This window comes from Solanum pennellii, chromosome 12, assembly GCF_001406875.1.
Source record: "Solanum pennellii chromosome 12, SPENNV200".
NCBI lineage: Eukaryota > Viridiplantae > Streptophyta > Magnoliopsida > Solanales > Solanaceae > Solanum > Solanum pennellii.
Genome location: NC_028648.1, coordinates 178,521 through 205,478, shown reverse-complemented (window position 1 = coordinate 205,478; position 26,958 = coordinate 178,521). Strand labels below are relative to the sequence as shown.

At 33.5% G+C, this 26,958-nt stretch overlaps 5 protein-coding genes across 10 annotated transcripts; 2 read left to right on the top strand and 3 right to left on the bottom strand.

Moving 5' to 3' along the window:
- Nucleotides 1-1,305: 1,305 nt before the first annotated feature.
- Nucleotides 1,306-8,222, bottom strand: LOC107007709 (autophagy-related protein 18f-like). 6 transcript variants are annotated; one of them, XM_015206432.2, is made up of 7 exons: nt 8,085-8,222; nt 5,647-5,916; nt 4,085-4,549; nt 3,583-4,011; nt 2,987-3,220; nt 2,078-2,899; nt 1,306-1,986 (listed from the first exon to the last, which is right to left on the bottom strand). In XM_015206432.2, the coding sequence occupies exons 2-7, from the start codon at nt 5,833-5,835 to the stop codon at nt 1,819-1,821; spliced, it is 2,307 nt and encodes a 768-aa protein (XP_015061918.1). In that variant the 5' UTR covers nt 5,836-5,916; nt 8,085-8,222; the 3' UTR covers nt 1,306-1,818. The 6 variants fall into 6 exon arrangements, with proteins under 6 accessions (XP_015061918.1, XP_015061920.1, XP_027769454.1 ...); XM_015206434.2 differs by having other exon boundaries at nt 5,784-5,916; XM_027913653.1 differs by lacking the exon at nt 8,085-8,222 and adding an exon at nt 7,380-7,515.
- On the bottom strand, nt 7,858-8,842 carry LOC107007710 (protein NDR1-like). Its single transcript, XM_027913655.1, has one exon. The coding sequence runs from the start codon at nt 8,602-8,604 to the stop codon at nt 7,993-7,995; it is 612 nt and encodes a 203-aa protein (XP_027769456.1). The 5' UTR covers nt 8,605-8,842; the 3' UTR covers nt 7,858-7,992.
- A 1,968-nt stretch (nt 8,843-10,810) lies between these two features.
- Nucleotides 10,811-16,617, bottom strand: LOC107005555 (TBC1 domain family member 15-like). Its single transcript, XM_015204179.2, has 13 exons — nt 16,410-16,617; nt 16,267-16,317; nt 14,353-14,448; nt 14,022-14,125; nt 13,494-13,663; nt 13,295-13,372; nt 12,954-13,076; nt 12,411-12,499; nt 12,088-12,193; nt 11,875-11,972; nt 11,506-11,760; nt 11,240-11,323; nt 10,811-11,140 (listed from the first exon to the last, which is right to left on the bottom strand). The coding sequence occupies exons 1-13, from the start codon at nt 16,449-16,451 to the stop codon at nt 11,120-11,122; spliced, it is 1,317 nt and encodes a 438-aa protein (XP_015059665.1). The 5' UTR covers nt 16,452-16,617; the 3' UTR covers nt 10,811-11,119.
- A 633-nt stretch (nt 16,618-17,250) lies between these two features.
- On the top strand, nt 17,251-17,733 carry LOC107005901 (MADS-box transcription factor 47-like). The gene has a single exon (XM_015204548.1). The coding sequence runs from the start codon at nt 17,251-17,253 to the stop codon at nt 17,731-17,733; it is 483 nt and encodes a 160-aa protein (XP_015060034.1).
- A 4,116-nt stretch (nt 17,734-21,849) lies between these two features.
- LOC107007422 (electron transfer flavoprotein subunit alpha, mitochondrial) lies at nt 21,850-26,956 on the top strand. The gene is made up of 8 exons (XM_015206044.2): nt 21,850-22,159; nt 23,157-23,339; nt 24,189-24,400; nt 24,945-25,108; nt 25,257-25,418; nt 25,592-25,644; nt 25,963-26,103; nt 26,629-26,956. The coding sequence occupies exons 1-8, from the start codon at nt 22,088-22,090 to the stop codon at nt 26,704-26,706; spliced, it is 1,065 nt and encodes a 354-aa protein (XP_015061530.1). The 5' UTR covers nt 21,850-22,087; the 3' UTR covers nt 26,707-26,956.
- The last annotated feature ends 2 nt before the right edge of the window (nt 26,957-26,958 follow it).

Genomic DNA, 26,958 nt, shown 5'->3' with positions numbered 1-26,958 from the left:
TATTAGTGGCAATTATAGTCGCGGCAAAAAAACCTATAAATGTCGCCACTAAAAAGAGGTATTAGCGGCATTTATAGTGCCGCTAAAAGCTATAAATGTTGCCACTAAAAGTAATTATTAGTGGCACTTATAGTCGCCTCTAAAAAAGCTATATATGTTGTCACTAAAAGAAATTATTAGCAGCACTTATAGTCGCCGCTAAAAGCTATAAATGTCGCCCTAAAAAGAGGTATTACGGCAATTGTACTCGCCGCAAAAAGCTATAAATGTCGCCACTAAAAAAGGTATTAGCGGCAAATATTGTCGCCGCTAAAAGCTATAAATCTTGCCATTAAAAGGAAGTATTAGCGGCACTTTTAGTCGTCGCTAAAAGCTATAAATGTCGCTGCTAAAAGAGGTATTAGCGGCAATTGTTGTCGCCACTAAAAGCTGTAAATGTTGCCACTGAAGTATTAGTGACATTTGTAGTGCCGCTAAAAGCTATAAATGTCGCCACTAAAAAGAGGTTTTAGCGCCAATTATAGTCGCCGCAAAAGCTTTAAATGTCGCCAAAAAAAAAAGGTATTAGCGGCAATTATACTCGCCGCTAAAAGCTATAAATGTTGCCACTCAAAGGAAGTATTAGGGCAACTATAGTCGCCGCGAAAGCTATAAATGTCGCCACTAAAAAGAGGTATTAGCGGCAATTATGGTCGCCGCTAAAGGCTATAAATGTCGCCACAATAGCTTGTATTAATGGCAATTATAGTCACCGCTAAAAGCTATAAATGTCGCTACTAAAAGGTATAATTGTCGTCACTTTTAGACTGTATTGCCACCAAAAGTTATTATTGTCACCATTAAAAGATAGTAGTAGTGACAACTTAATTCGTCTCCACTAAAAGACTTTATTTTGTAGTGGTCATTAAGAATAAGCATTAACTAGTGGTAGTTTAGTCGCTGCCAAATGATTTTTATTGGCCACCAATAAGTAACCCGCTAAAGATTTTAGTGAGTGGCATACAAGTCAACTAATAAATTTCTATGGAATTTGTGTATTTTCAAGACAGTGATTTTTAAGTAAATATGAATATAGTTAAGTGAATTTTTAAGATTTATCATTAGCAATTGCAGAGTTGAATCACTTCTAAATGAAGTCGTATATTATAGCAATTACAATTGCAGAATAATTGAAGTCGTATATTATAGCAATTACAAAGATAATGCATGTATTATTTTTGTTAATACACTCTGTCAAAGGACCCCTCGTAGGTAATGAAGGGAAGTAGCATGCAATACTGAATTCAGAACAAAATAGATAACAACTAACAAAAGCAAAAAAAAAAAAAGTTGCAATTCATTTCGTTGCCTTCAAATTCAAATAAAAACAACTAACCTGCTTCATCTTCTAAATGAGTGACAGTTTTTGTAATACCTAGGTTAGTATTTACAAACTTAGATTGTGTAGTCTCCATGGATCTTCTTATATCATTTACATAATATAGGCTAGTGTTGTCACTACCATTTACAAAGGCACTACTCGTTTGTCATGTCGTTCCAACACTATCCTTCTCGATTTCTCTGCCACGGTGAAGTTCAATGCTGGATTCATCCATGGAAAGGGAAGAGAGCTCACAACCACTATTTAACTTGAGATTAGTGCTTTCAGAGACCTCTGGACTTGGACGTAACTGTTGGCTGTTGTAGCCATGAACACGAACACTTAATCCATTTAGTAAAGAAAAATAAGAAATCTCACTTCAGATAAAGCAAATTGCTATCCACCTCTAAAACAGAAAATCAGTTTCAAAACCTTCCCAAACCAAGGAGAAGTGTTGATTATCTTGTTTTTCCGCTCTTGGAAGCATGAAGGCGGTGATTATAAACTGGAAATAAACGTTTTGACTTGGCCTCAACCATATGAGTTGGTATTACTTCAACCTCAGCCTCTCCACGACCTTCGTCATCCAAGTGAATCCTATCCATGACAAATGATCGAAAACATACCTGCATATTAAATAAGACTATGGAGATTTAAGCAATTACACAAAAAGGATGGAAGTGAATCTGCTGAATTAAAGTACAAAGGTTAAAGTACCTCAGGTTTTGCCCACACTTGATTATGAGGTTTATGCATTTGGAGTTCTGCTTCGGATATGTATATATGATGTCCTATCTCAGATCTTATCTTTTCTTTAGTAAATGTGTTCCTAGTCTCGGAAGAGAGACTGTTTCCCTTGGTTATTCCTTCAGGAAATACTTTACTGCTATCAGAACATCCAAATTCACCATATATATCAGCATTATCAACTCGTTCTTTGTAATTTTGTTTCTGGAAAATATTCCACTTTTGGATTGCCTCTACCACTAATTTTGTTTCAAGATCTTCCTCGTAAGTTGAACCCATAGCAGGAACGGTTGCAACAGAATCTAGCTCAGAACACATACGCAATGCATACTGTGTCATACAGCCCGGAGATGAAAAAACAAGCAGGCGATGATTTGCTTTTAGAAGGCCTGAATCTGCATATTGACTAGTACTATTGCAGTGGTGAAAAGCTGAAGCAATGGACCCAGAAAAAGAAATTGTCCTTCCAGTTGCAGCAGCTGCAGCACCGGTTACAGTATTTCTCCACCCATTACTTCCACTCCTTATTCGACCAATAGCAGAAAGAGTCACCGGAGGATCAGATTCACAGATGTTATGTTGATTAAGCAGCGGAATTTTTGAATTCGAGGTGCAATGAACAGCAGGTTTTTCCAAGACACTAGAGCCATTACTTCTAGCAGTAACAAATGCATCTGAAGATTGAAAATTAACCGTCCCTGAAGGAGGAATTGTAAATAGATGGCTAGTCCCTCTGGAAGAAGTTATCATAATCCACTGGCTATCACCACTAAAACTTATATCCTCTATAACCTAAGATATCCAAAAGGAAAATTTAGTTTACGGTCCTTAAAAACAAATAATTTAAACAGGAAGAGAAAGCACGCAAACTACACCTACCGCATTAGTCAGTCCGCGCTGCAGCCTGTAAAGATGGAGATAAGATGAACCAGGATTAGGCGATTTGTTTTCAGATAGTATAGGCATTATCTGGAATACATTGATATTATGACCATGAACTGAAGCTGTCACCAATCGAGTACTGCTAGGATCAAAGCATAGAGCTGAAATAGGACTCTTATGTGCCCTAAACTGAGCAATAAGAGCTTTGCTAACAATGTCCCTGACTATGACCTAAATTCATGACGTTAAAAAAGAGGTCAAATGTTGATCCACAACTGTGTATTCATAAAGCACCAAATGCCAATCACTTTCAAAGATCCAAACTGAATGAAGAGAGCACGCACAACACAACAACCACAATATAAGAGTTGATTATGACATGAAAGAACTTATTGCAAAATCAGCAGAACACAAAAAAAGTCAGTCAAGAACCAACTTTTACATGTATCAACTCAAAAGAGGAAGAGAGCGAAATATTCTGTCCACAACAAGGAGCAGATATAGGAACAAGTGACTGAAATGGCACAGAAAGACATAAGTTTAAACCACTATTCACATTGAGATAATGGATGTTGATCAAGAGTAATTTGTACCATTCCGACATTGTCTGCACCTGGGAGATGACCATTAGCAGTTCCTGATATCTTTCCACAAGCAGACCCAGATTGAGAACAATTACTATCTGGTGACAGATCAGAATAGTACCTAGCGAGCTTCTTATACCCGATGTCCCCTAGAGTCACAATACCAGCTGCAAGTTGTTTGCTGGATTCCTTTGCATAATGAGAGATTAAGCTGCCATTTGGAGCCAGACTGGGGAAACTAGCTGAAGGAGTAAGGTTCTGTGGATTGACGTGACCAGAATTTGAAATTGAAACTGGACTTCCACTATAGGCCATCCACCTGGCACCCAATGCAAGAGGTCCCACACCTTTACTACCGAACCCTGAAAAACCCGTGATGACAGGATTCGTAACAACAGTATATTCCTTATCTAGAGTTGCAGCATCAAAGAAGTGTATCTGCAATAGGAAAAACTTAACCGATGTCTAGCAAGAACAGATCAACCAAAAGTTTATAATATAATACACATACCTGAGTTGCTTGTAAAATGGCAATCACACGGGAGCTACATCTAACCAAATGAATAACTGATTTGAACTTCAACTGATGCACATAAGAGTGACATGTCAAGGAATAAAACCAAACAATAGCGGGATCAGAACTGGTACTTTCTTGGTCATGATACTGTTGGATGGTTACATCGTGAAGTTTCCGTATGCCCTCCCGAATGTTACTACCCCCAGAGAAACACCCGTCAGTACAAAGTATTAAAACTGGGTGACTACCAGAAAATTTGTCCTCGTGCTTCTTTGATGCTATTGGTTTTGGTAATATCTGCATGAAAGGAACAGGACCATCTGGCCTGGAAACTAAGTTGCGTATATTATCAGAATCTTCAACATCCCAAATCTGGAAACCATACTGACAACCCAAGAGCAAAATTTGACGAGAAGTGCCTCCCTCACATTCCAGCTTGTCAAATCCAGCCCACAGAACCTGATGTGGTAGAAGAAGAATATGAGACGCCATAATTGCCATTGGGAAGTGTAGTAAAAGAATCAAAGAGTATTCACATAGCAATGCGACAACCACCACCTCTTAGCACTGCAGGTAAGAGATTGAACATATACATATACATATATATATATATATATATATATATGATCCATCAACAATTTTTTTGTTTACCACCTTTCTATATTAAGCCTTTTTAAGAAAAGGTATAAAATTTATTAATGATGAGGGAAACCTCCATATACAAGTCATATACTGAGAAACCTTCAGTATTAAGGTTTTCAATGACGATTACATAAATGAAGAATCATTACTAAATTAAATCCTTGACTAGTGATGGAATCCTAAATGAACCAAGCTAAGCTTAGGTGGGTTCCTTCACTATCCTTGAACCAAGTTACTGCTTTGTTATTGGGTACCAATAGATATTTCTTATAGATTTAATAGATTTCACAATATAAATACAGGTTTAGCACAAAAGTTACTGGGTTCCCCTGAACTCAACCCGGTACCCTACATCTGTCCATGCTACAACACTGACAAGCGCATATTGTATAATTCTTGAAACTATATACAAACTCGGAAAAGTTCTAACAGGGAGCTAACTTTTGTTAGATGGAACAAATATTGTCACACAAAAAAAATTCTAAACTTCTCCAGAGTTACCTTAAAATAAAATTAAAAAAACCAGTGAAGCATTCAAGATATAAAGAATTTGCTGCATTAACTAGCATCATTCAGCATTGGAAGTCCATCCAACAACTATTATCCAGCTATAACTTGTTGATGGGATTAAACTTTTATTACCTTGGTGTCCAGACCAACTCTCGCAGCCCTCGACTAATTCCATGAGATACCTGCCACCTCCCACCTGCAGCAGGTATCACCGTATCAGTAACTCATCTCAGCTGGAATTTGAACCTAAGATCTCAGGCTCTCAACCACTTCATTAACCTCTAGGCCACAGTAGCAACTTATTGGCAAGATTTACAAGTAAAGTTCCAACCTTTTGCTAAAATACAATCTAATCACCATAACATCTAACTAATTCAAAGTAATTTGAAGCACGAAAAGTGCACCTGATCATGATCATTGTCCCTGTCCACAATAGCCAAAGCAGCTGACCTAACAGTTGAAGCAACAGTCGAAGCACCAGAGGATACAATCCTAGAAAGAACTCGAAACGAAGACGGAATGAAGCCATTACCACTCTTACCTGACTTTGATCCTTGCTCTGTTTTTTCACCATCATTGTTCTTCATCCCCATGCCCCAAAACACAGATCAAAAATACCCCTTTGCTTCTTCAATCCTCTTTCGTATGCATCCAACACCCAAAACATCCATATACTTTCAAATCACAGAAAAAAAATCCCCACTTCGATATCAGTTTGAATTTTTAAGATATTCACAGTTTAAGCAATTTCTAAGAATCACAAATTTTTCAAGAAAATCCTTCAATTGTATGTACTATCTGATAAACTTACAACTAATTTATCAAATCATCGACACCCCACAAAAAAATGGTATCTTTTTTACAAATATGAATCTTGGAGACCCAAAGAAAGAGGTGATAACATCAAAATTACAAAAAAAAAACATTATTTAAAAATTTCAAAGTTAAGTTAGAGTTATAGTTGGAATAGTGTTGTCATAGTTTTTCAATGAATATTTAGAATTTAAATGAATATTGTTTTAAAAAATAAAATATTATTTGAATATAAATTATGATTCAAATGGGTGATTTTATAACAAAATAATGAAAAGATGAAAAAAAAAGTAAAAAGGTGAAAACAAGGCTTTGGTTGTTTTTCTAAATTTGAAATATAATTTTCAAATTTTATTTGGAATTTTCATAACTGAGTACTATTTTTTAAATAAAGTGAATTAAATTTGTGAAAAGAAAAGGCATTTTTTTAAGGATTTTTTTGGCTTAACTTTATTAATAATTTTTTAAAATCTTACAATTTGACTTCCATCAGTTTATTTAGTTATTTTAACACTAAAGGTAATATGAAAAAAGATAGCAAAAAACTCTCTTAGATTTACTATAATAGTCGAGTAAAAAAAAAGGAATAATTTATAAAATAAAACTTTTATATATTACCACTTGAATCTAATTTGATATTACGAAAATGTATTAAAAAATTACTATTTAAAAATAAAGATAAATTAGAAAGCTTAGGAATTATTTGGTAGGATATATACAAGTAATCTATTATGTAAAAATTATTTCATAGTAATAAAATTGAAAAATCGAAAAAAAGTCGAAAGAATCAACTAAAATCGAAATGGAGAAAATTAATTTTGCGTGATTTAATTTGACTTTTAAATTTAATAAACCGACATAATTGATTTAGATTTTTTTAATTAAAAAAACTAAACCAAACCAAATCAATGATAAATTTTTTTAAAAAAAAATTAATATGTCAAAATAAAATAATGTCATATGAACTGAGACAAAAATTAATTAAGAAGTTGCTACTCAAAATACAATCAGAAAGGTATCCATTGTCCATAAAATGCTCATCCATATTGTGTATTCACTTTCTTTAGGTAAATAATTAGGGACAAGCCTAGTGGGATACGATATTTCTTCATAAAAAGCATCGAATTATAAACTTTCCAATTTCCTTTATTTAATGTGGCCCAAAGCCAACATGGCTCATAGAAAAGAGAAAGGATTGAATAATTATTAGAAAAAAAAGGAGGAGGCTTGTGATATCAACATATTCTACATGGTTCTTTTATAGCCACTTATTAATGATTGAAAAAATGGACATAAAGTTTAAGAAATAAAGTTGCATATTTACCGTGAGCTATAACTTTTGGCATGATAATAAACGTTTGATCCTAACAAATAGTATGTCGTAGGTTTGATTCCAAGAGCAACATTTTGCATGACACAGGTGTTGGGAGGGGATTGTTGAATAATACCAACATCCTCTTGCCTATGGCATGGCACACAAGCCCAAGTCAGAATCATAACCGGATATAACGCTTGCTTGGTTGACTTATTAAGTAACAAGGTTGTGTTTTTTGTAACTGTTGATATGAGGGTAAGCATTTGATCTTAGCAAAGAATTTGAAAAAAATATGACAATATGTTTGAAAAGTCAAAGTAACACAACAATAAACAAGTCGGTAAGAATTTGATAAAGTCAAAGTAACATAACGATAAAACAAGTCGGTAAAAAATTATAAAGAATAAATACAAAAGGAAAGATAACTAAAACTATTGTCAATTTGTGCCGACGAGTCGAAATTATTTTCAGTTAACAAATAATGACATGAATAAATTTTTTTTTAAATGAAATTGACATAAATGAGCGAAACATAATTTATCCAACAATAAAAAAATTGATCCAAACTAGGATACAATGAAACCAAAAGGAAGAAAATATTGAGTTGAATAGTGCCAGTCATTTACAACAAAAGAATGAAGCTAACCAAAACAATTAGAGGAAAACCTAAACCCATAAAATAGCAATGAAGGTGTTGTTGTGCACTTGATTTACCTGTACTATCCACTTCCATTGTTCTATTTTCCACAGTGAAATTATGTTTCTTGCTAAACCAAAAAATAATCTTGTAGCTTATTCTTGTAGCCAAATCCACCCTAAAAATCACCTTTGATGTATTTGTAACATTCTTAAAAGCAGCATCCCAAGCCATTTTCTGAATTTCCAGTTTCCCTTTTTTCTTTGCTTTCTTGTCATGGCCTTGGTAAAATCCATTTATTGTGCTATTACCTATTGGGATACTTGTATTTGTACCATAGTAGAAGAAGCTTAATTTAATCTCGTCGTAACGAACACCTTTGTCCTTCATCTTGTTGTTCAAATTGAGCTGAAAATACAGAGTATGATTGGATCTTGTGGTGTTCGAATGATCAGATATGTTAAGGGCAGGTAAGTAAAAATTATGTAAAGAGCATGATGGTTTTGAGGTTCTTAGACTTAGCCAGACAAAGAGAGCTGTTAAGCCTGCAGTTAATATGAATTTGGTGCAACGAAAACAACATGTATGGTCAGACATGTTTTGGGGTTTTCAGCAATCGGAGAACGATGAGATTGAGAATTTGATTTTAAGCCACTAATTTTATTGAAAGATTTTTGGGCTGGCTTCAAAGAAAGATCTGGAAAAAAATCCAATTTTTTTGCTTTTTGGCAAAAGTGCTTGTAAATGAGTATGTGAGAGCACCTCACCCAATTGGAAACCTTCAGAGTCTTTGAGGTCAATGGCAAGGGGTCAGCCAATAAAGGGGTAGGAGAAGTGGGGTTTAATTCTTTTATATTATTATTATTATTACTCTCTCATTGTGACATTATATTAGAGGGGTTAGTTTTAAATAAAATTAATTTTGCCACGTTTATCAAAAGATTCGAAATATTGAAGATTTTATATCTAAAAATTTGAGATGGTTTAGAGGAGATTCTGAATCGGTCGAAATTAAATAATCGGTGTTTAAGTTAAGTTATATTCAAACTTTTTGAGTGTATCATAATAATATAAATAGAGAAGTTGTATTTGTTTTTGTTTTTCTTAGTCTATCATAATATATAGTATTAAATATGTACTTTCTATAACTTTATAGACTATTTATAATCATATATTATTATAAGTAGGAAGCTCCAAAGTAGAAAAGTTGAATTACAATTTTACCCTTATGCAAAATTCAAATGTTATTAAATAAATAATTAATTAAATAGTAAATAGTAGAATTTCTATAATATTTTTATTTAATTGGTATACACATGTGAGTAAATTAAATAGAACAAAAATTAAAAATAAGAGTTATCCCTTTGAATAGATACATGTATGTGTTTCATCTTCCAAATTAATTTATATTTTTAATTAATATTTGTTTTTAATTTGTAATAATACTTGACCTTTCAACTTTGTAAGTGAATCTTCATATTCCAAAACTATATTTTTTCCCTATAAATACAAATCTTTCTATGAAAATTTTCTAATAGTATCTTCATAGAAAGATTTATACGTGATACAATTTTTGTGTGTGGAAGACTAGAGAAGCTTTAATCAAGTGAAGAAAATTTCAAGGCAAAGAGGATTTCTGTCAAGATTACAAGGCGTAATGTGATTATAGGGATGAATAACACTTCAATTACTAGAATATCGGAGTTTGATGTATTTGTTTTTGTAATTTGCCGAGATTAGAACTATGATAAGACCCCTCCATTTATGTAGTTGAATGTCGCTTTCGTTAACTTCTCTTCCAAAACTTTTAACTTTTTTTTATGGTCAAAGGTTGAATGTTTATTACTATAGCTTTTTTTCAATTTGCATTATCAATAAAAAACAGGGAAAGGAATGTCTTAAAAATAGGGAAAGGAATGTCTTCAATTTACATTATCAATTTGCATTTTTGTTGGTAGCCTTATGCTAAACTTGCTCCCATATTTGATATTTTTTTTTTGTATTTGTAATTTTATTTTAAGAATGTATTTGATTGAATGGTGTATTTTCGTATAAATTTTTTAATACTTAGTCATAATGATTTTCCATTACAGATTTAGTATATTTGAATTCTTTTATATATTTTATTCTTAGATTACAGTTTTGTTTACACAGTACATTTAAATTTTATAAATTGTTTAATAAATTAAATATTAATATTAAATAGTAAATAGTAAATCATCATATTAGTATACATAACTTACCATCAACTTGTAAATGTATGTGACTCTCACTAATTATATTCATTATGTTCATTACTCTCATTTCTCATCGATAATCTCAAATGGATTAATATTTATTTATGACAACTCTTTGTATTTCTCAATGTTATCCAATAATAAATAGTGACATTTCACACAATAATATATAAACTTAAACCAATTGGAAAAAAATGAGAAAATCTCTATGCTCTCTTTTCTCGTCTCTTTTTATTTATTTAGTTTAACATTTATGTTTCTTGCTTGTTGTTATTGTACAACGTACTTTCTATTGTTGTGTTATTATTATTGATAATTTACTATGGCCTGTTGCTTTGTATACATTAACCTATCATGTTGTATTTTAATATCTTCATCGGAATATTGAATTTGTGTGATAGTTATTTTTACTTTATGCACTTTTAGTCAATTTTATAATTAAATATATAATATTTTTACTAGGAAGATATATGTAATTTCTACCGAAACAATGATAAATTTTACGATACAAAATTTATATGAAGTATCTTGGGATAAACGTGCAACGCACGTTCCTAAATCTAGTGTATATAAAAACATGAGTATATTTATTATAATATATTTGAAGCTATCCCTTACAAATATGGAACATTGTTTTGTTCCTGAGATTATAGTACAAACTTTGAAAGTGTGTCCTTGTACATTACATTTGGATTGAATACAACAATTACGTCTTAGCACATCATAACATAACTACAGTAGCAAAAACAGCTAATGTTCATCGACCAGCCCAAAACATATGAATATAGATTCTTGTCATACCTTCTTGGCCAGCAATGAGAAGATGTTGTCGTTAAGTTCAGTGAGAATATTACATAGTACTCGCCTCTGCTCGACTACCTATTAGTGTTGGCTGCCTGTTTTAACCAGTAGATGTACTTATAAATGAAATCTGTCTTTTGAAATGTAATCTTGCTAACACACGTTTTCATTTATCCGTCAATAGGAAAGATTACCTTCTTAAGATACTTCTTGTGAAGCTTCATAGCGCTACTGCAAGCCTTTCTGGCATCCAAGTGTCCAGTAATATTATTCAGGATCTGAAAATAATAAGCAAGAGATGATGTCTGGAGAAGGTAGAGTGTACACAGACGTTACCCCAGTAGAGAGGTTGTTTCCAAAAGACCATCAACTCAAGTAAAAACATATCAAAGCAGGATTTAAAAGGAGAAAACAGAAGTAACAAAGACATAGCACCTAATTATGTATTTGTCAAACCAACCTTAACAACTTCGTCCAGTCCTCTAGCTTCTGTTAGCTTCGCACTCATGTCCTTCAGGACGCTGGCTACTAGGAAAACAGAAATTGGGAGGGGAGCTTCTGTATCTTTACCTCCACTTCTCATGTTCTCTCTCTCATATTTCCCATACTGACGTATCGACTTAACTTTTGCTCGTCCAGAATTTTCAGCAGTCAAGTCAGGGTCTTCTTCATACATGAAAAATAACTCAGGATCATATTCCAGAGACCACATCATCTGTTGGCAAACAAAAGATTTAGAATTTGCTAGTGGCTTCACACGCGTCCAATTGCAAAGCCATCTTAAATGACAGCTTCAGATCAGGACAAAATATCAGGAGATGAGTCTAACCTCCCAAAGATATAACGAATCAGAGAAAGAAAATTCTCGACGGAACATAACCATGAGCATCCGAAAAGCAAACACGTAATTCCCTCCACCTAATGTCTCTGTTGCCAAGATCACAAGGAAATTCAATGATATTTTTCACTAGATTTGAAGCATAAAATGAGAGAATCACTGACTACTTCTGGGATGCATTTATAAAAAGTAGAGAGGTGGTACCTAAGTGCTGGTGAAGTTTGGGATCGATAACTTGAGTTATTGATGCTAGATTACTTAGCTGCGCCTCCACTCCAACAGAGTTCCCAGTAGCTCTGAAATTTTTTCTCTTTAAAAATGCACAGAACATTTCGTATTAGCCACAGTAGTTACAAAAATCTAAGGAATTGCAAGGCTAGATATAGAAAGGATCGATGAACACAAATTAGTGTTACTGGAATTCAACTTGAGGTAACCAAACAAGTTCTGTTATGAAATGATGCGGGTATTCATGAAAAATACAATTTACACAACTATAAACAGGCAGTCCGAGTAAAGTTATGTACCAGTCTCTTCATCATACGTTCAAAGCACCAAAATGCATCTGCTTCATCATCAAGTAGAATAATCATGGGAGAACAAAGATCACTCATTCCTGTTCGTCATAGTCAAATGTTAAAATAGTTTCAGCACAAACTAGAAGCAATAAATAAGAGATAAACTTGTGATCATGTATAAGGAAATACTGGATAGGAAGGGAAAAAAAGGATTCTTTCCCCATGGAAATAAAGTTAATCCTGACATTGACAAAAGTATTAACGCCGGCGTGAGAAAAGACACAAAAGGACAATTAGTAATAAATGGACATCTTCCCTTACAAGAATAATTTATGAATTGAACATTTAGCTTTATAGAAATTTTGAGTGTTCACAGATTTGAGCAATTAGAACTTATCGTCAACTTTAGCATAGTGCATGGTATTAAGTCAAAGACGAGATATAAGTAGAACCTACAACATTCAAACAAGTATCACAAACATGAGTTCTTAGTCTACTTCAGAAGCCAAAATACTGGAAGAATTATCTTAAGAAGATACTACAATAACTCACCTTGACAATAACTAACTTCTTTGTCAAACCAAGCATAAACAGCCAAAATATCCCAAAGCTTTGATAGATTCTCTTGTTTCTCATAAAAGACAAGTGTCCGGTCAGTACGAATCACATCCAATCCTAGCATAAATATGAACAAGGATGGAAAGATGTAACATACAGATAACGAAATTAAATTTGATAATAAAGAAGAAGGAAGTGATTGCCAAATTAATAAGAAAAATCCATAGTACATCCCAAGCCAACACTCGACTTGCCAAAACCGGAGAACAGATGAATAAAAAACATAGATTGGCATGATAAGAAACAAGTGCATGCAATCTGTATACATAACCAACCTATCTGGTGTAATGAGAGTTTCCACTGGATTACTTTTTTGTCATGCTCCTTCACCAATTCAAAACCATCAGATGGACCTGTAATTGCACGATGTCCAAAAAAACGATGTCACTTTATACAGCATCCGAGAGCCCTTCCACCAGAAAGGAAGAGAAAGAGAAATCACACTACTTGGGGACTGAACATATTAAGTATTACCAACTTGACCAGCTGAAGTTGGTTCTTTTGCCGCATTCAACTCTTGAAGAACTATAGGATCTAGAATAGGGTCACCATCTTCAGTGATTACAGGTGCAGAAATAAACCGACCACTTCCAATTAAGGGAAACATCCCACGACATTCTTCTTTCAATGCAGCATACTGTACCCTGATGCATACAAGAAATGTGCGTTGAGAATGTGATTTTGACATGGATCAGGTATTGATATATACTGTCGAATGGCAAAGTATTATCAAATTTCACATGAGAATGTATTTGTCTATTGCCGAACCACAGATACAAAATTCGCAAAAGGTAAATCTTCAGATATGAAGCTATGGAAACCACTGAGCATAAAAATTTTATGCAAGCAGCTGAAAACAGACATGTTGGAGTCACCTCCAACAACAACTTCTATTGTAATTCTACTCGAGTAACTAACTTAGGATGACGAAGCATACAGTTTGAAAAAAATTAATTGTTGCCTGGATATATTTATATTTGCTTAGTAAGGAAAGTAAAATACCTCCGACGTTGTCGTAATTGCTCTCGTTCCTCAAATGTGCTCTTTGAATCATAACAGCCCAGTAAGAACTCCCAAACTTCACCTCTAATTGATGGATGGATTCCCTAAAAGCCACAAATACTCGATACTAAATATTCTGTTACGCTGATGCATGAACTTACAAGAAATACTTATAAAGACTAGGATTATGTCACAAGTTCTTTTAATTAGTCCCACACAGAAAAAACATCAAACAAACAGTAAAAATGATAAAAATGCAGAATTGCAATATTCCTGAATCATATTGGCACATAAATCGAAAGTAACTTACGAATCATGAAGCTAACCTTACCCCACGACAAACTCGACCAAGTATTTTGCCTATATCAAGATAACCTTCGGGGGTAAATGCAGCATGCCATCTTCTTGAACTTAAAGTTTTCCCAACCTGAATAAGTAGATTATTAGATAATAAATATGAGGCAAAACATTAGAAATGAAGGGTGACAAGGATTCAATTCAAGCCATCAATCAATTACACATCAATTCCAAACCAAGTTGAGGTCATTATATGAATCCCCTTCCTTCACAGTCTACCGTGCTCATTCATTACAGAGTAAATCATGAGTTATCTAAAACTACAGGTTCTTTCAAATCTCACAATTATCTTTACATTGACACACATGTTTTTAACAAAATTCATTCCTAATGCCAAACCTTATGTAAGTGTAACAACAGCTAAGATGGTTAGATATTTGGGAGTCTTAGTTGTTTTAACAACAACTAAGATCAGTGTCGCACCTATACATCAATACAATTTGAAGTCTATATGGGACATGATCAAACCATCTCAGGTGACCTTCTCTAATTTTGTCCTTTATCTTCACATTACTTGCGACTTTATCTATGATCATCTATAATCTTATTCAATGTTGTAGAACATATCCAACAATTATAGTAATAAAATATCAATACAATTTTTAACTAATCTTATAAAAAATTGATGTATTATCAGACCCTCATTTTATGAATTAATATCAGTTTGTTCTGGTGGTAAACAGAAAAGACAATTTCTTTTCATACAACTAAAAATAATAGTAGTTAAAATGGTAACAAATTCTTCTTTTATTCTGTTATTATATTTCTTGTCATCCCCTTCATAATATTTTTGTATCCTCATTATTCCATGTTTACACAGGATTTTGGGAAGGAGGGCAAAGGCTTTATCCTTGCCCCTGATGTTTATAGGTAAATTTCAGATCGCCCAAAATGCTCAAGTTTAGACTTATGAACAATCCTGAAATCAGTCTACACCATTTAAGTAGAGGAAAAAAACAGCAAGTGTTGTAACGGGAGAAATTCTAGACTAGTTCCCGCCACCTGTTTTCAGTATTGTTAGGATTATTCACCATAGACTAGCTAACATGAGCTTAAACGAAGCAACATGGACAGTGATGATACGTATAGCCGACTCCAACTTGCTTGGTTTTGAGTCGTAGACTTGTAATAGTAGTAGCTGTTGTTAATTCACACCTATATAGTACAACCAAAATAATTGACAAATTAATGATCTTTTCTAGAGATTATGTCAGCAATTCGTGAAATGTTCCTCACCTGCTACTAACTAGGGAAGAGTCATCTCGATCAAATAATCAAGAAGACCTTCCTTAAAAAGATTATAGGAACCGATGGATAGGAGATTTGACTAGCAGGGAGCAGCTTCTGGAATACAAACATCAAAACTCAACTTCCTTCCATATAACCTTAGAAATTAAGGTTTGGACATGTCGGTGAGTTTATATTAGGTGCAATACTAGCTAAGGGTCCTTTTAATCCCGGCAGAGATTAGAATGTAAGTAAAATATGTAGAGAAACTTCCTTCTATAGTGTTAGAAAACTCAAATTAAATATTGGAATGTAACAACTTCAGATGGAGCAAAAATGGATATAGGATTCATATAGCCCCAAAATCAGTTGTGATTGAGGCTTTGATGTTGTTGTATGTTGACAAAAATGGATAGTGAGGATTCATAAAGACAGAATTCATTTATTTATAACTTAAAAATGTAAATGGTATCAATCAAAATCATTGTTCCAAACATTTGCATCTCTTATAATCTCAAAATCATAAATAAAATTCAAGCCTTTACCATAACAGATCAAAACAACATAAACTTAACTACAAAAATCTACTAAAATTACAACAAACATTAAATTAGTTGTACTCATCTAACTAATAGTATGTGTCTAGAAAAATACCAATTACCTTGATTCTAAACTTGGTTTCAGGAACATCATCAGCACATTCAGGACGGACCTATCAATAAATATACAGTTAGAAAAATAAAAACAAATATATAAATATTCAGGCTGAAACGCAAATATCTCGCTGTTTCTACAGTATAATACCTGATAGAATGAATCAGCAGAAGCTCCATAGTTCCTCCACATGCTTCAAACTTTGTTACTTTGGAAACTCCTCAAAAATCTAAAATTCAATACCAACAACTTTGATCAAGAATTTCAACAACAAGAACACAACAGGGGACCCACCTACAACATACCTTTTTTATGCTTAGCTGGTTGGTGTTTTAATAAAGAGATTAAAGAAAAAAGGGTAGAAAAAGTTTTTTTTTTAAAAAAATAAATAAATTGGTTTTTGTTGTTTTTATGTTTCAGAGTAGGAGGGGTGGGGGAGGTGGGGAAAGTGGTAGAGGGTCATTTGGAAATGGTCCACTTGTATTTGGTCAATATATATATGGAAAATAGTTTAATTTATTATTTAAAAATGTTATATATTATTTTTAGACGAAATCCATTAATAACTCCTTAAAGTTGACACAAAAGATTTAATCTCAAACTTCACAATTTGGTCATAAGTCAATCTTTTACTTCTATAAAAAAATAATTTAAAATAAGTCAAAAATGACTTAAAATAAATTGGGAAGTGTTTGACTAGGTAAAAAAGAATAACTTAAAGTAAGTTTTAAATGACTTAATATAAATCAAAGACCAAAAATAAATCTCCCCCGACTTTTTTATTTTTTTGACTTAAAATTCATTGCATCAGTTTGGTTTTTTTAATTTTTGATTTAAAAAATTATTTTTTTAAGTCAATCCATGCGATTTTAACAATCTATGCTAAGGAAAGTTGGTACACCTAATTATGAGATTGTGAACTTATGTGAATCTAGCCCTCTATAAATATCAGTCAAACAGTGTTATTCAATATTTATAATTTGAATAGAAAATGACTATGAAGGGGGTTAGGAGCACTAGGAATCTAGATCCTAGAATGAAAAAAGTCATTTTGGATAAAAGAATAGAAGCACTATTTAAGCAAGCAAATGAATTGTCAATTCTATGTGATATTGAAGTTGGTGTAATTGTTTTTGGTCCAGGAGAGAACAATGCTTTTGTTTGGCCATCTGTAGCACAGGCTAGTGATAGAGTGAAAAACTATTTAGCTAGCATCGAGACTGCAAAGGTAAAGAAGTTGTCAACGCATGTCGATGAACTTGAGAAAATAGTGGATGCGCGAATAAAACGTGTTTATGAAAAAGAGCAAATGGTTAAGCGGAAGGAAATGGAAAAACTATTTAACGATCTTGTTGAGGCAAAAATTCAATTCAATGAACTTGACACTACAGAAACTAGAGGTTTGTTAAATCTATTTGATACTAAGAAGATCCAACTCAATGAAAGGAAAAGGCAACAAAGTGAAAACGTTTGAAAATGAAATGGATCCTAATGACAACAAAGATGGAGAAGAATCTTAGGGTGTTCATTGAACTTGTACTACTTTTTTATTTTTCTATTATTATTATTTAGTCTTTTTCCTTTTTAGTAGCATTTAATCTAGTTTGAACTTGTTTTTTTTATGTTATGGTTGTCATTTTAATGATATATGAAGGATATTTTATTCAAATCTTGTCAGTCAATCTCATTAATTATATATATCATTTTTAATTACTTTTTTTTTATTAAAAAAATATATTTATATGCGATGAATTAAATATAAGAGTGAACATGAGATCTACATCCGAACAAAAAGGAAATACTTCGCTAGGACAATATAACTTGTGTGAATTAACCAAATGCAAACTTGCATTTTGTTGCTTGTAGAACAAATGTCCATTACAACCCTCCATCACAATAACATCATTATTATAGAAGTCAATTGGACTTGGGATAATTCATCACCTTCTTCATGTTTTCAGTCTCAACTTCTTGTTTCTTCCTCCAAACATGATTTATAGTATTCTCAATGCACCAAAGCTCTAGGGTTTCACTTGGAGACAAACAAATAAATCCCAACTTGCCTTCTTCGATCATATGAAATTAATTTTTTGTCTTTATAATTTTTATTTTGGGACACTTGCTCTGGAAGATTAAATCTTGGATACGCCTCTTCTCCATCGTAGTTTAAGACTAATACTTGATCATAAGTTGTAAGAAGATAAAGTAAACCACTTGCATTGATAGGTTGATGATGATATTTCAAACACACATCTTCAGAAAGTGAGATTATATTTGCTTGTCTCCATGCATTAGTATTGGAGTCGAAAATTTCACAAAAATAATTGCCAAATCCCAAATTCCTATATTTAAACAAACATTAAAATGAAGGATATATAGTTAACTTCTACAAATTAAATGAAGTAAAGAAAAATTATTATATATGTAAATAATCTTACATACCTAGAACGCGTTGGAGAGTCTTTTGACAAACGAAGAATCTTGAAATGTAAGGAATTTGATTTAAGTACAATAACTTTGACAGTCCAATACCTTAGTTTTGGATTAGGTAACACTTTCCATTGTTGAGTAGTAGGTTTGCAAATGTAGTGTTGGATTTTATTTGCCCTAAATTTCTTACCATGAATAGGTTTTCCTTTTAGGAAAAGGTTTTGGATTGACTAATCCTTTTCTTGTAGGAAAAGGTTTAGGACTCTATAAATAGAGGAATATTCCTTCTAACTTAATCAGCATTCACAATGTAGTCTTAAGGGCTTTGAGAGTTTTAGTTAGAGGGAGAATTTGTGGGTCACAAGCTTGATACGTTATCACTTGTGTGAACCTCCCATGTATTCCGAGTGAATTGGTTGAGGTTGTTCCCTCTGTATTTTATACTCTCATATTTATAGTGGATTGCTCATCTCCTTTGTGGATGTAGGTCGATTGACCGAACCACGTTAAATCTTTGTGTCTTTTGGTATATTTCTCGTTGTCTTCTTACTCGTAGTCTTTCGAGGTGTGCATTGCTGGCTTCCGCATTTACACCTGCTTAGTTTCGGTCCTAACATGTAGTACCTATAATTATTGTTCTTGTTGGTCTCATGCAACACAAAATTCCTTGCCTTGAAGAATGCCTCAATTTTCATGTTGTTAATTGAATAATAATCTATCTTTCGTTTTCAAGGTTTCAATAGGTAGATGTGAAAATGATTCTTTTCCTGAACATCCATTCATTGAAACAAACTTCAAAATGTATTTGGAGTTTTTTAGACCTTGAAAGAAATAACCTGAAATATTGTTCGTTCTACGACAATAACTTTGCATGAAGCTTGATTCATAAGTCATCACATTCCATCTTTTGCTTACTACTCTGCATGCATCTAGAGTTTCTAAGAATATTCGAGTTAGTATCTCAAAAGCTAAATCATGTGAAAGCTCCGAAGAAGCCACTGAACAACTAAATTTATAACAAAAATAGTACATTGAACATACATCAAGTCACTTCTATTATTTTTACAAATTATGTTTTTTATTTGGTTATACTTATTAGGTAATGAATATAATGTTTTTCTTTAAATTAGAAATCGAAAATAACAAACATCCGTCCTTCCTTAAATGTAATTCTTGATCAAGTTCTCTCAGGATGTATATAGTCTATATATTTGGTTCTCTTGACTAATATATCTTTTTTATAAGAAAAAATTAATGTTTAATTTTGAAGTATTAAACAAGTCAAAATCATAATGCACAAATATGAATATTTTTTTAGTAGGTACTATTTTGGGAGTCAATTATTTTTTTGTTCAAACATATTAATTTACCTTACGTGCTTTTTAAATAGGGATGGTTTTTCAACTTTTGCGTTTATAAAAATTTATATATTAGCAAAGATATTAATTATTTTTCCTTAATCATGGCTAGTGAAAATACAACCCGGTAGAAATGAGTTTTGTGGATCAAAATGGAGGAGGAGTTGCACTTTTAGATTTTACTAGAGTTTTTAATTTTACTAGAGTTTTTAAGATGGTGGTAGCAAATTTGAGGTTTTGGTTTTGTGGAACAAATATATCTTGTATTATCGTAAATGATATGCAGATATTTTTTGTCATATTTTTGGGACATTGATGCCCCCATCGTCCAAAACTAAAGCACATATATCCTTCACTCTTACGGAAAACTGAATAGGGACACGAGACACAATCTTATCTGTCGATATGATATTTAATAAAAGTCGGTCATTAGATAAGATTATGACACATGTATGTCCGTTAGTATAAAGAATATATATGCTCTAGTTTTTGGACGACATGAACATCAATGTCCCAAAAATATGACAGAAAATGTCTACATATCATTTACAATAGTTCGAAGGTATATTTATTCTACAAAACCAAAACCTCAAATTTGCTACCACCCTCTTAAAAAAGTCTAGTAAAATCCAAAAGTGCAACCCCTCCATTTTGATCCACAAAGCTCATTTCTAACTTGTCTCATCGTGCAGAAATTACATTGTTGTATTCTTAACTGCATCAAAAAATTGTGAAGACTTATAGACGCGATAAGTGCTTTCCTATGTGTATCTAGTCCAAAGATATCTTATCATCTTTAACTTTATCATCAACATTATTTTTTTCCAATAGTATTCATAATTTCTTCTAAATTTTGAACCTCTAAACATATATTATTTTCATTTGGATAATCTAATAGGGCAATTGCAGTAAAAAAAATTATTAATCAAGACTTCATCCCAGAACAATATAATTAAGATTTATTAAATCTCGAAAATACTTCTTTATAGATTAAAGGGGAACTTTCACATATAACCACTTAAAAATAGCCTAATTATTCTCCAGAACTATAGTTTGATAATTACAATTCGTAGCTACATGTTATATGGAGGAGAGATGCGAGCGAAACTGGGAGAGAGAGGAGAGAGGCGAGAGAGAGGGGAAAAAAGTGGGAGAAAGGTGAATTATATATGTATATTGGTTAGATAATCGTATATTATACATATGTATTTGTATATGGCAAGCGAGATCAGGAGAGGGAGGAGTTAGACGAGCGAGATTGAGAGAGGCAAGCGAGAGAGGACAGAGAGTGGGAGAGAAGTGATTGTATATGTGTAAAATTGTATATTATACATATGCATTTGTATATATGACAAGCAAGATTGAGAGAGTGGGAGAGAGGCGAATTGTATATGTATATCGGTTAGATAATTGTATATTATACATATGCATTTGTATATATGGCAAGCGAGATTGGGAGATAGATAGATAGGCGAGCAAGATTGAGAGAGGAAGGAGAGATGCGAGCGAGAGAGGGGAGAGAGGTGAATTGTATATGTATATATCCATTAGATAATTATATATTACATATATGTAATTATATGTTATGGTGAATTATATATATACGAATGTGAGTAGTTATACAAACCATGTAATTACTATATAATATTAATTGTAAGTGATAAATATAGCAAATTATATCCATGATAACTAATAAATTAAATAATATAAATTTATTTAATCGCATAATTTTCTGATTAGAATAATAAGTATATTTACAAAATAATAATATTTGATAATCCCTACCTACTAATCAATGTTATGGAATAATGGAGGTTTTTAATTGAGAGAGAGTAGACGATAATGGAGTTGCTGGGAGGAAGAAGAGCAATCAATTGATAGGTTTTGGTGTGAGAAAGATAGAGACGCCACGCTGAAGAGATATATACAGACACGGCAGACGCCATTATTAATTTATATTAGTAGTAATAATCTTTAATACTCCATAAGGACTGACATTTTTGACCCAAAATACCATAAGTTGAAGCGAGCGAACTGGATATGGCCATTGGAACGATGCTCTCCTCATTCAGAAAACTCTCTAATACTTCACGGATAACCCCTTTTCGATCTGTAAGTCCTTGTTGTTCTTACGCTTTTCAAATTTTATTTTCACTCATCTGAAATAGTCTGAACAAGTAGGTAAATTCAATTTGCTTTTCTGCATTTATATGCTTGATAAGGGCTCCGAGGGATCGGCCGGAGCTATCATTCCGATGACGGGTTTGGTAGAATCCAATAGCTTATGTTTAAGAATCCAATTAACTTTTTTTCTATTTAGAATCTAGAACCCATAAAAAGGTAGTTGGGACAAGTGGTTTAGGTTGAGTGCTTTAGCTCAGACATGGTGGTTTTAGTGTGTAAAGGAATAAACAGAATAGTTGGTACTTGATGAATCTTCTGGAATTGGGAAGAATAAACGTCTGTTGCACTTGTTTGTGTTGATTATTGGAAGATAGAATAGGAAGGGGATTATTTTCTCGAATCAATAGCTTAATTAAGAGCTGAACGAATACGTTCTTCAACTTTAATCTTACTTCTTTTCGTCCGTTCCTTATATTACTGCAGCAAAATATTCTGTATTGTTCTTGGACAGCTTAATTGCAGCTTTACCCAAGTGAGTTTTATCAGAATACTAGGCTAAGCATTAAATCAAATGCAAGTGGGTCAGGAATTGTCTTTCGAGTAAATGAGGAAGTTAAAGGGATATGATGCAACAACAAAATGCCTAGTGTAATCCCACAAGTGGGATCTGGGGAGGGTAGGATGTACGACCTTAACCCTTACTGTTTCTGGTGCAATGGTTTGATTATATAGGCTTGCTTTGTCTTCTCTCTAGTTTCTAAAGATTCACATGAATTCAGAATAGGTGTTTTCGAATGTTCTTGTTTAAGGAGGACAAAGGAGAATCTCTGAATAGTCTCTGTGTTTGATAATCATATAGCCTGAATCCATGTATACAAGTTTGAGCTTGAATTTTATAATAGAAGAATTTTGCTTCTTTGCACAATATAAGTTATTCTCAAATGATTGTGCTTAAAGGTACACCTATGCTGTATTGTATGTGTAGCTTAGTACATTGGTTTTAGCTGAACATGAAGGAGGATTAATCAAAAACTCATCATTAAGTGCTGTGGAGGCTGCAAAATCCTTAGGTGGGGACAATTCGATATCGTTGCTACTTGCCGGATCTGGTCATTCCCTGAAGGAAGCTGCGGAACATGCTGCTTCATCCCACCCTTCTGTTTCTCAGGTAACTCCTCTTTGGATGCTGGACTGTTTTGTTTCACCATGTTTCCCACGGAATACTAACCTTATGCTCCTACTGGTTTGCAATTTAGTTTGCTCGCTTTTCAGTAACATCTTGGCTAGGACATCCCTAGTTCAGTGTGAAAAAGAGTAGTTGTATTCTATTGACATACTTAAGTGATTGTGTAAAACACATTTACAATGTTCACTTCGTTACAGAGAGAGAATGATCTTCCGAGGAGGAGCAAAAAGAGGATGATATTGCTTTTTCTCTGTCTTCTTGTACTAAAATTCTTGGAAATGCCATTTTCAACTGAGTGCTGAACTTTGGCAAGCAAGCCATAGAACAAAATCCAGGAACGATGATAGGTGATCTTGTCAAGAATATCCGAAGTATACCTGTTAATTCTTACTCACAATATTATCACTTTTGGAGAAAGTGGTATAGAACCTATTTGTTTGGATTTTCTCCACATAAGACACACAGATATCATATGAATGTGTGTCTATTAACAGGAAAAGTAGTCCAGAGCTCATGCTGACAATACAATACTGCTCCTTTCCTCTTCATCTTCAATTAAGCTATTGTGAGGACCAAGCACGCTACCTGTTATGAGTCTTTGTTCAAAGATTTTATGATTTTCATTCCTATGCTTCCATGTGATGTGACATGCTAGTTGACAATTTGAAATTAACTTAATTCAAGCATTCTGCACTTAGCATTTTGAGACAAATAATCTGTAACTAGCATTTAGAATAGAAAAAGCATTCAGCACACGAGAGAAAAAGATGCTGGAGCGAATCTAACCAATGAAACTCACTATTTTCTTATTGTTTTTTATTTCTTCTTTAGGTCCTTATTGCTGATTCTGACAAATTTACATACCCTTTGGCTGAACCATGGGCCAAATTAGTCCATCTTGTTCAGCAGAGTGGTGGCTATTCACACATAATTGCTGCATCAGGTTCATTTGGGAAAAATGTATTACCGCGTGCAGCAGCTCTTCTGGATATTTCTCCAATTACTGATGTCACAAAGATTTCTGGATCAAACCTCTTTATTAGGTGATTTTTTAGTGGTACCCTTATCCGGAAAACACTATAATGGATTGAGATGTTCTTGTAGATAGTGAACACTTTTTTCAAGCGATTTTCCTAAATTATTTCCTGTCATGTGTGATTTGTAATATTGAGACATTGGCATTAGTTAGCGCTATGTTGAATGGTAAATTTCCTGTTATTAGGTTTGATTATACATGTTATTATTACATCTTGTTTCGTGACTATGACCATTTTATATCATGTTTGTTTGATGACATGAAGAATGTACTTTGGGTCTTTAAAAATTGTACATTTGTGTAAACCTAGTTGTTATATGGCAATATCGTCCAGGGATGATTATTTCTGGAATTCTTTTAGCTATAAAGTTGCTAACTTCTTCATAGAGTTATTTTGGAATCGTAGAACTACAGTGTTTACTATTTAACCACTATAATGCATCCTGCTACAAAATGAGATCTTTTCTTGCAGTGACTGCATCATTCGTTTTGTCTCCTCAGCTCCAGTGTAAGCTGTGTTGGTTTTAATTGGATCATCTTTAATGTGACAGGCCAATATATGCAGGAAATGCTCTTTCCACTGTTCGTTACACAGGTTCCAGCCCATGTATGTTGAGCATTAGAGCTACATCTTTTCCTGTTGCTTCAGAAACAGCTGATTTGAAATCTAATGCTGTGTCAATAGATCAAGTTGATCTTTCAACTTTGGATGAAGGTCAGTCAGTTGATATGAACCCATATCTCCCGTGGTTAACCAGATGTGGCTCTTTATGCCAATCTTGTCGATAAACATCAGTTGTTTGCATCTTTTGTAAATAAACGTCAGTTGGTTAGAACCTAAAATGAGGTAGCTTTTTTTACAGACGAGTCAGTTGCTAAGTCGACATATGTAAAGCTTTCCGCGCAAATTTCGGAGCGCCCAGATCTTGGAAATGCACGTATTGTAGTAACTGGTGGACGAGGTGTAAAGAGTGCTGAGAACTTCAAAATGATAGATAAGCTTGCAGAGAAAATCGGTGCCGCAGGTTTTCCCTCTCCCGTGACTTCTGCTGTATTCACCCTGTGCTTTTTTCTGCTACTTCTTTATCCTTTATCAATCTCTCCTTAACATATTTCAAATTCTTAGCAATAACTTGCATAATTCTGATTTCAATCTGCTTTCATTTGATCATTAAATTGGATTACCTCTGTTCTGCAGTTGGTGCCACTCGTGCTGCAGTGGATGCTGGATTAGTTCCCAACGATCTCCAGGTAAGACTAGACATACTTGTTGCTTCAAGTGACTCAGTTACTTGCCTTCAGAAAAGTTGAATGGATTTTCACTTACGTAAACTGTAGTAACCTGTTGCCTGTAATATCTTTTCTTTCATCTAAGCAAGTTATATTTATGGTATAACAAGTCAGACACAAAAAATTGTGAAGTAAAATACTTGAAATAGTATTGAAGTAGTAGTGTCTGTCTCTCTGAAATTTTGTTTTTAAGAAACTGGCACTATAATGCAGCCCTGCCATTTTTCATGTTTATCAGTTTTTTTGAATGTAGTTTTTGTTTTTCCTTCCCTATTTTAGGTTGGCCAAACTGGGAAAATTGTTGCCCCAGAATTGTATATGGCATTTGGTGTTTCTGGTGCAATTCAACACATAGCAGGCATGAGAGATTCCAAGGTCATTGTTGCTGTAAATAAAGATGCAGATGCCCCCATATTCCAGGTAAGGGTCAATCTTTCTATTCTCTCTCATGTCCTTTTCTCGCTCTTATGTTAATTCACATAATCAAGAGGGAGGGTGACGGAGATACAAACTCATTGGTTTACTTTTGATGGAGTTCTGATTTATCAATTACATTTCCGATAAGTAAAATAATTTATTTATTATCAGTTATCAGGAAGTAAAACAGAATATATTTCTTTGAAATTTTGGAGCAACTTAAGAAGTTGACGTAGTGGACATGCGGCATGTCACATGCCATCCAATTTTACCTCAGCTAGAAATGGAAATAAATAACCCTCATCGAACCTAGTTATTTATGTAAGAGTGAGTTAGAGTCCCACGTTGGTTAGTGAGCAGATTGGTGGTCTCCTTATATGGATACAAGCAACTTCTCCCTTCATAACGTACATTTTGGGATTAAGTTAGCCTCAAGTGCCATCTTACATGGTATGAGAGTAAGTCGTCCCGGTCTAGAAGTTGACATATGGAGTCCATATTGAAAACGTTGCTTTCATTGAACTGCAGGTTGCTGATTATGGACTCGTGGGTGATCTCTTCGATGTGATTCCGGAGTTGTTAGAGAAACTTCCTGAGAAAAAGTAGAAAATATACAGGTCACTGTGATCCAATAAAGACGAAGATGATGTATGTGGTGGATGACATTTGTTATCCAGGAATAATATAATACTAATATCATTCATTATTTCGATTCTCCAACCATATTCACAGACATCACCCTCCTATGATTTCAGCAGCACTAATTAGTTAGTTCCGGGATAAGGTATTCCTACGACCCTATCAAAGGGTGGGACAATAGTATCAGGATTAGTTATCTCGAGATAAACTAATGAAATA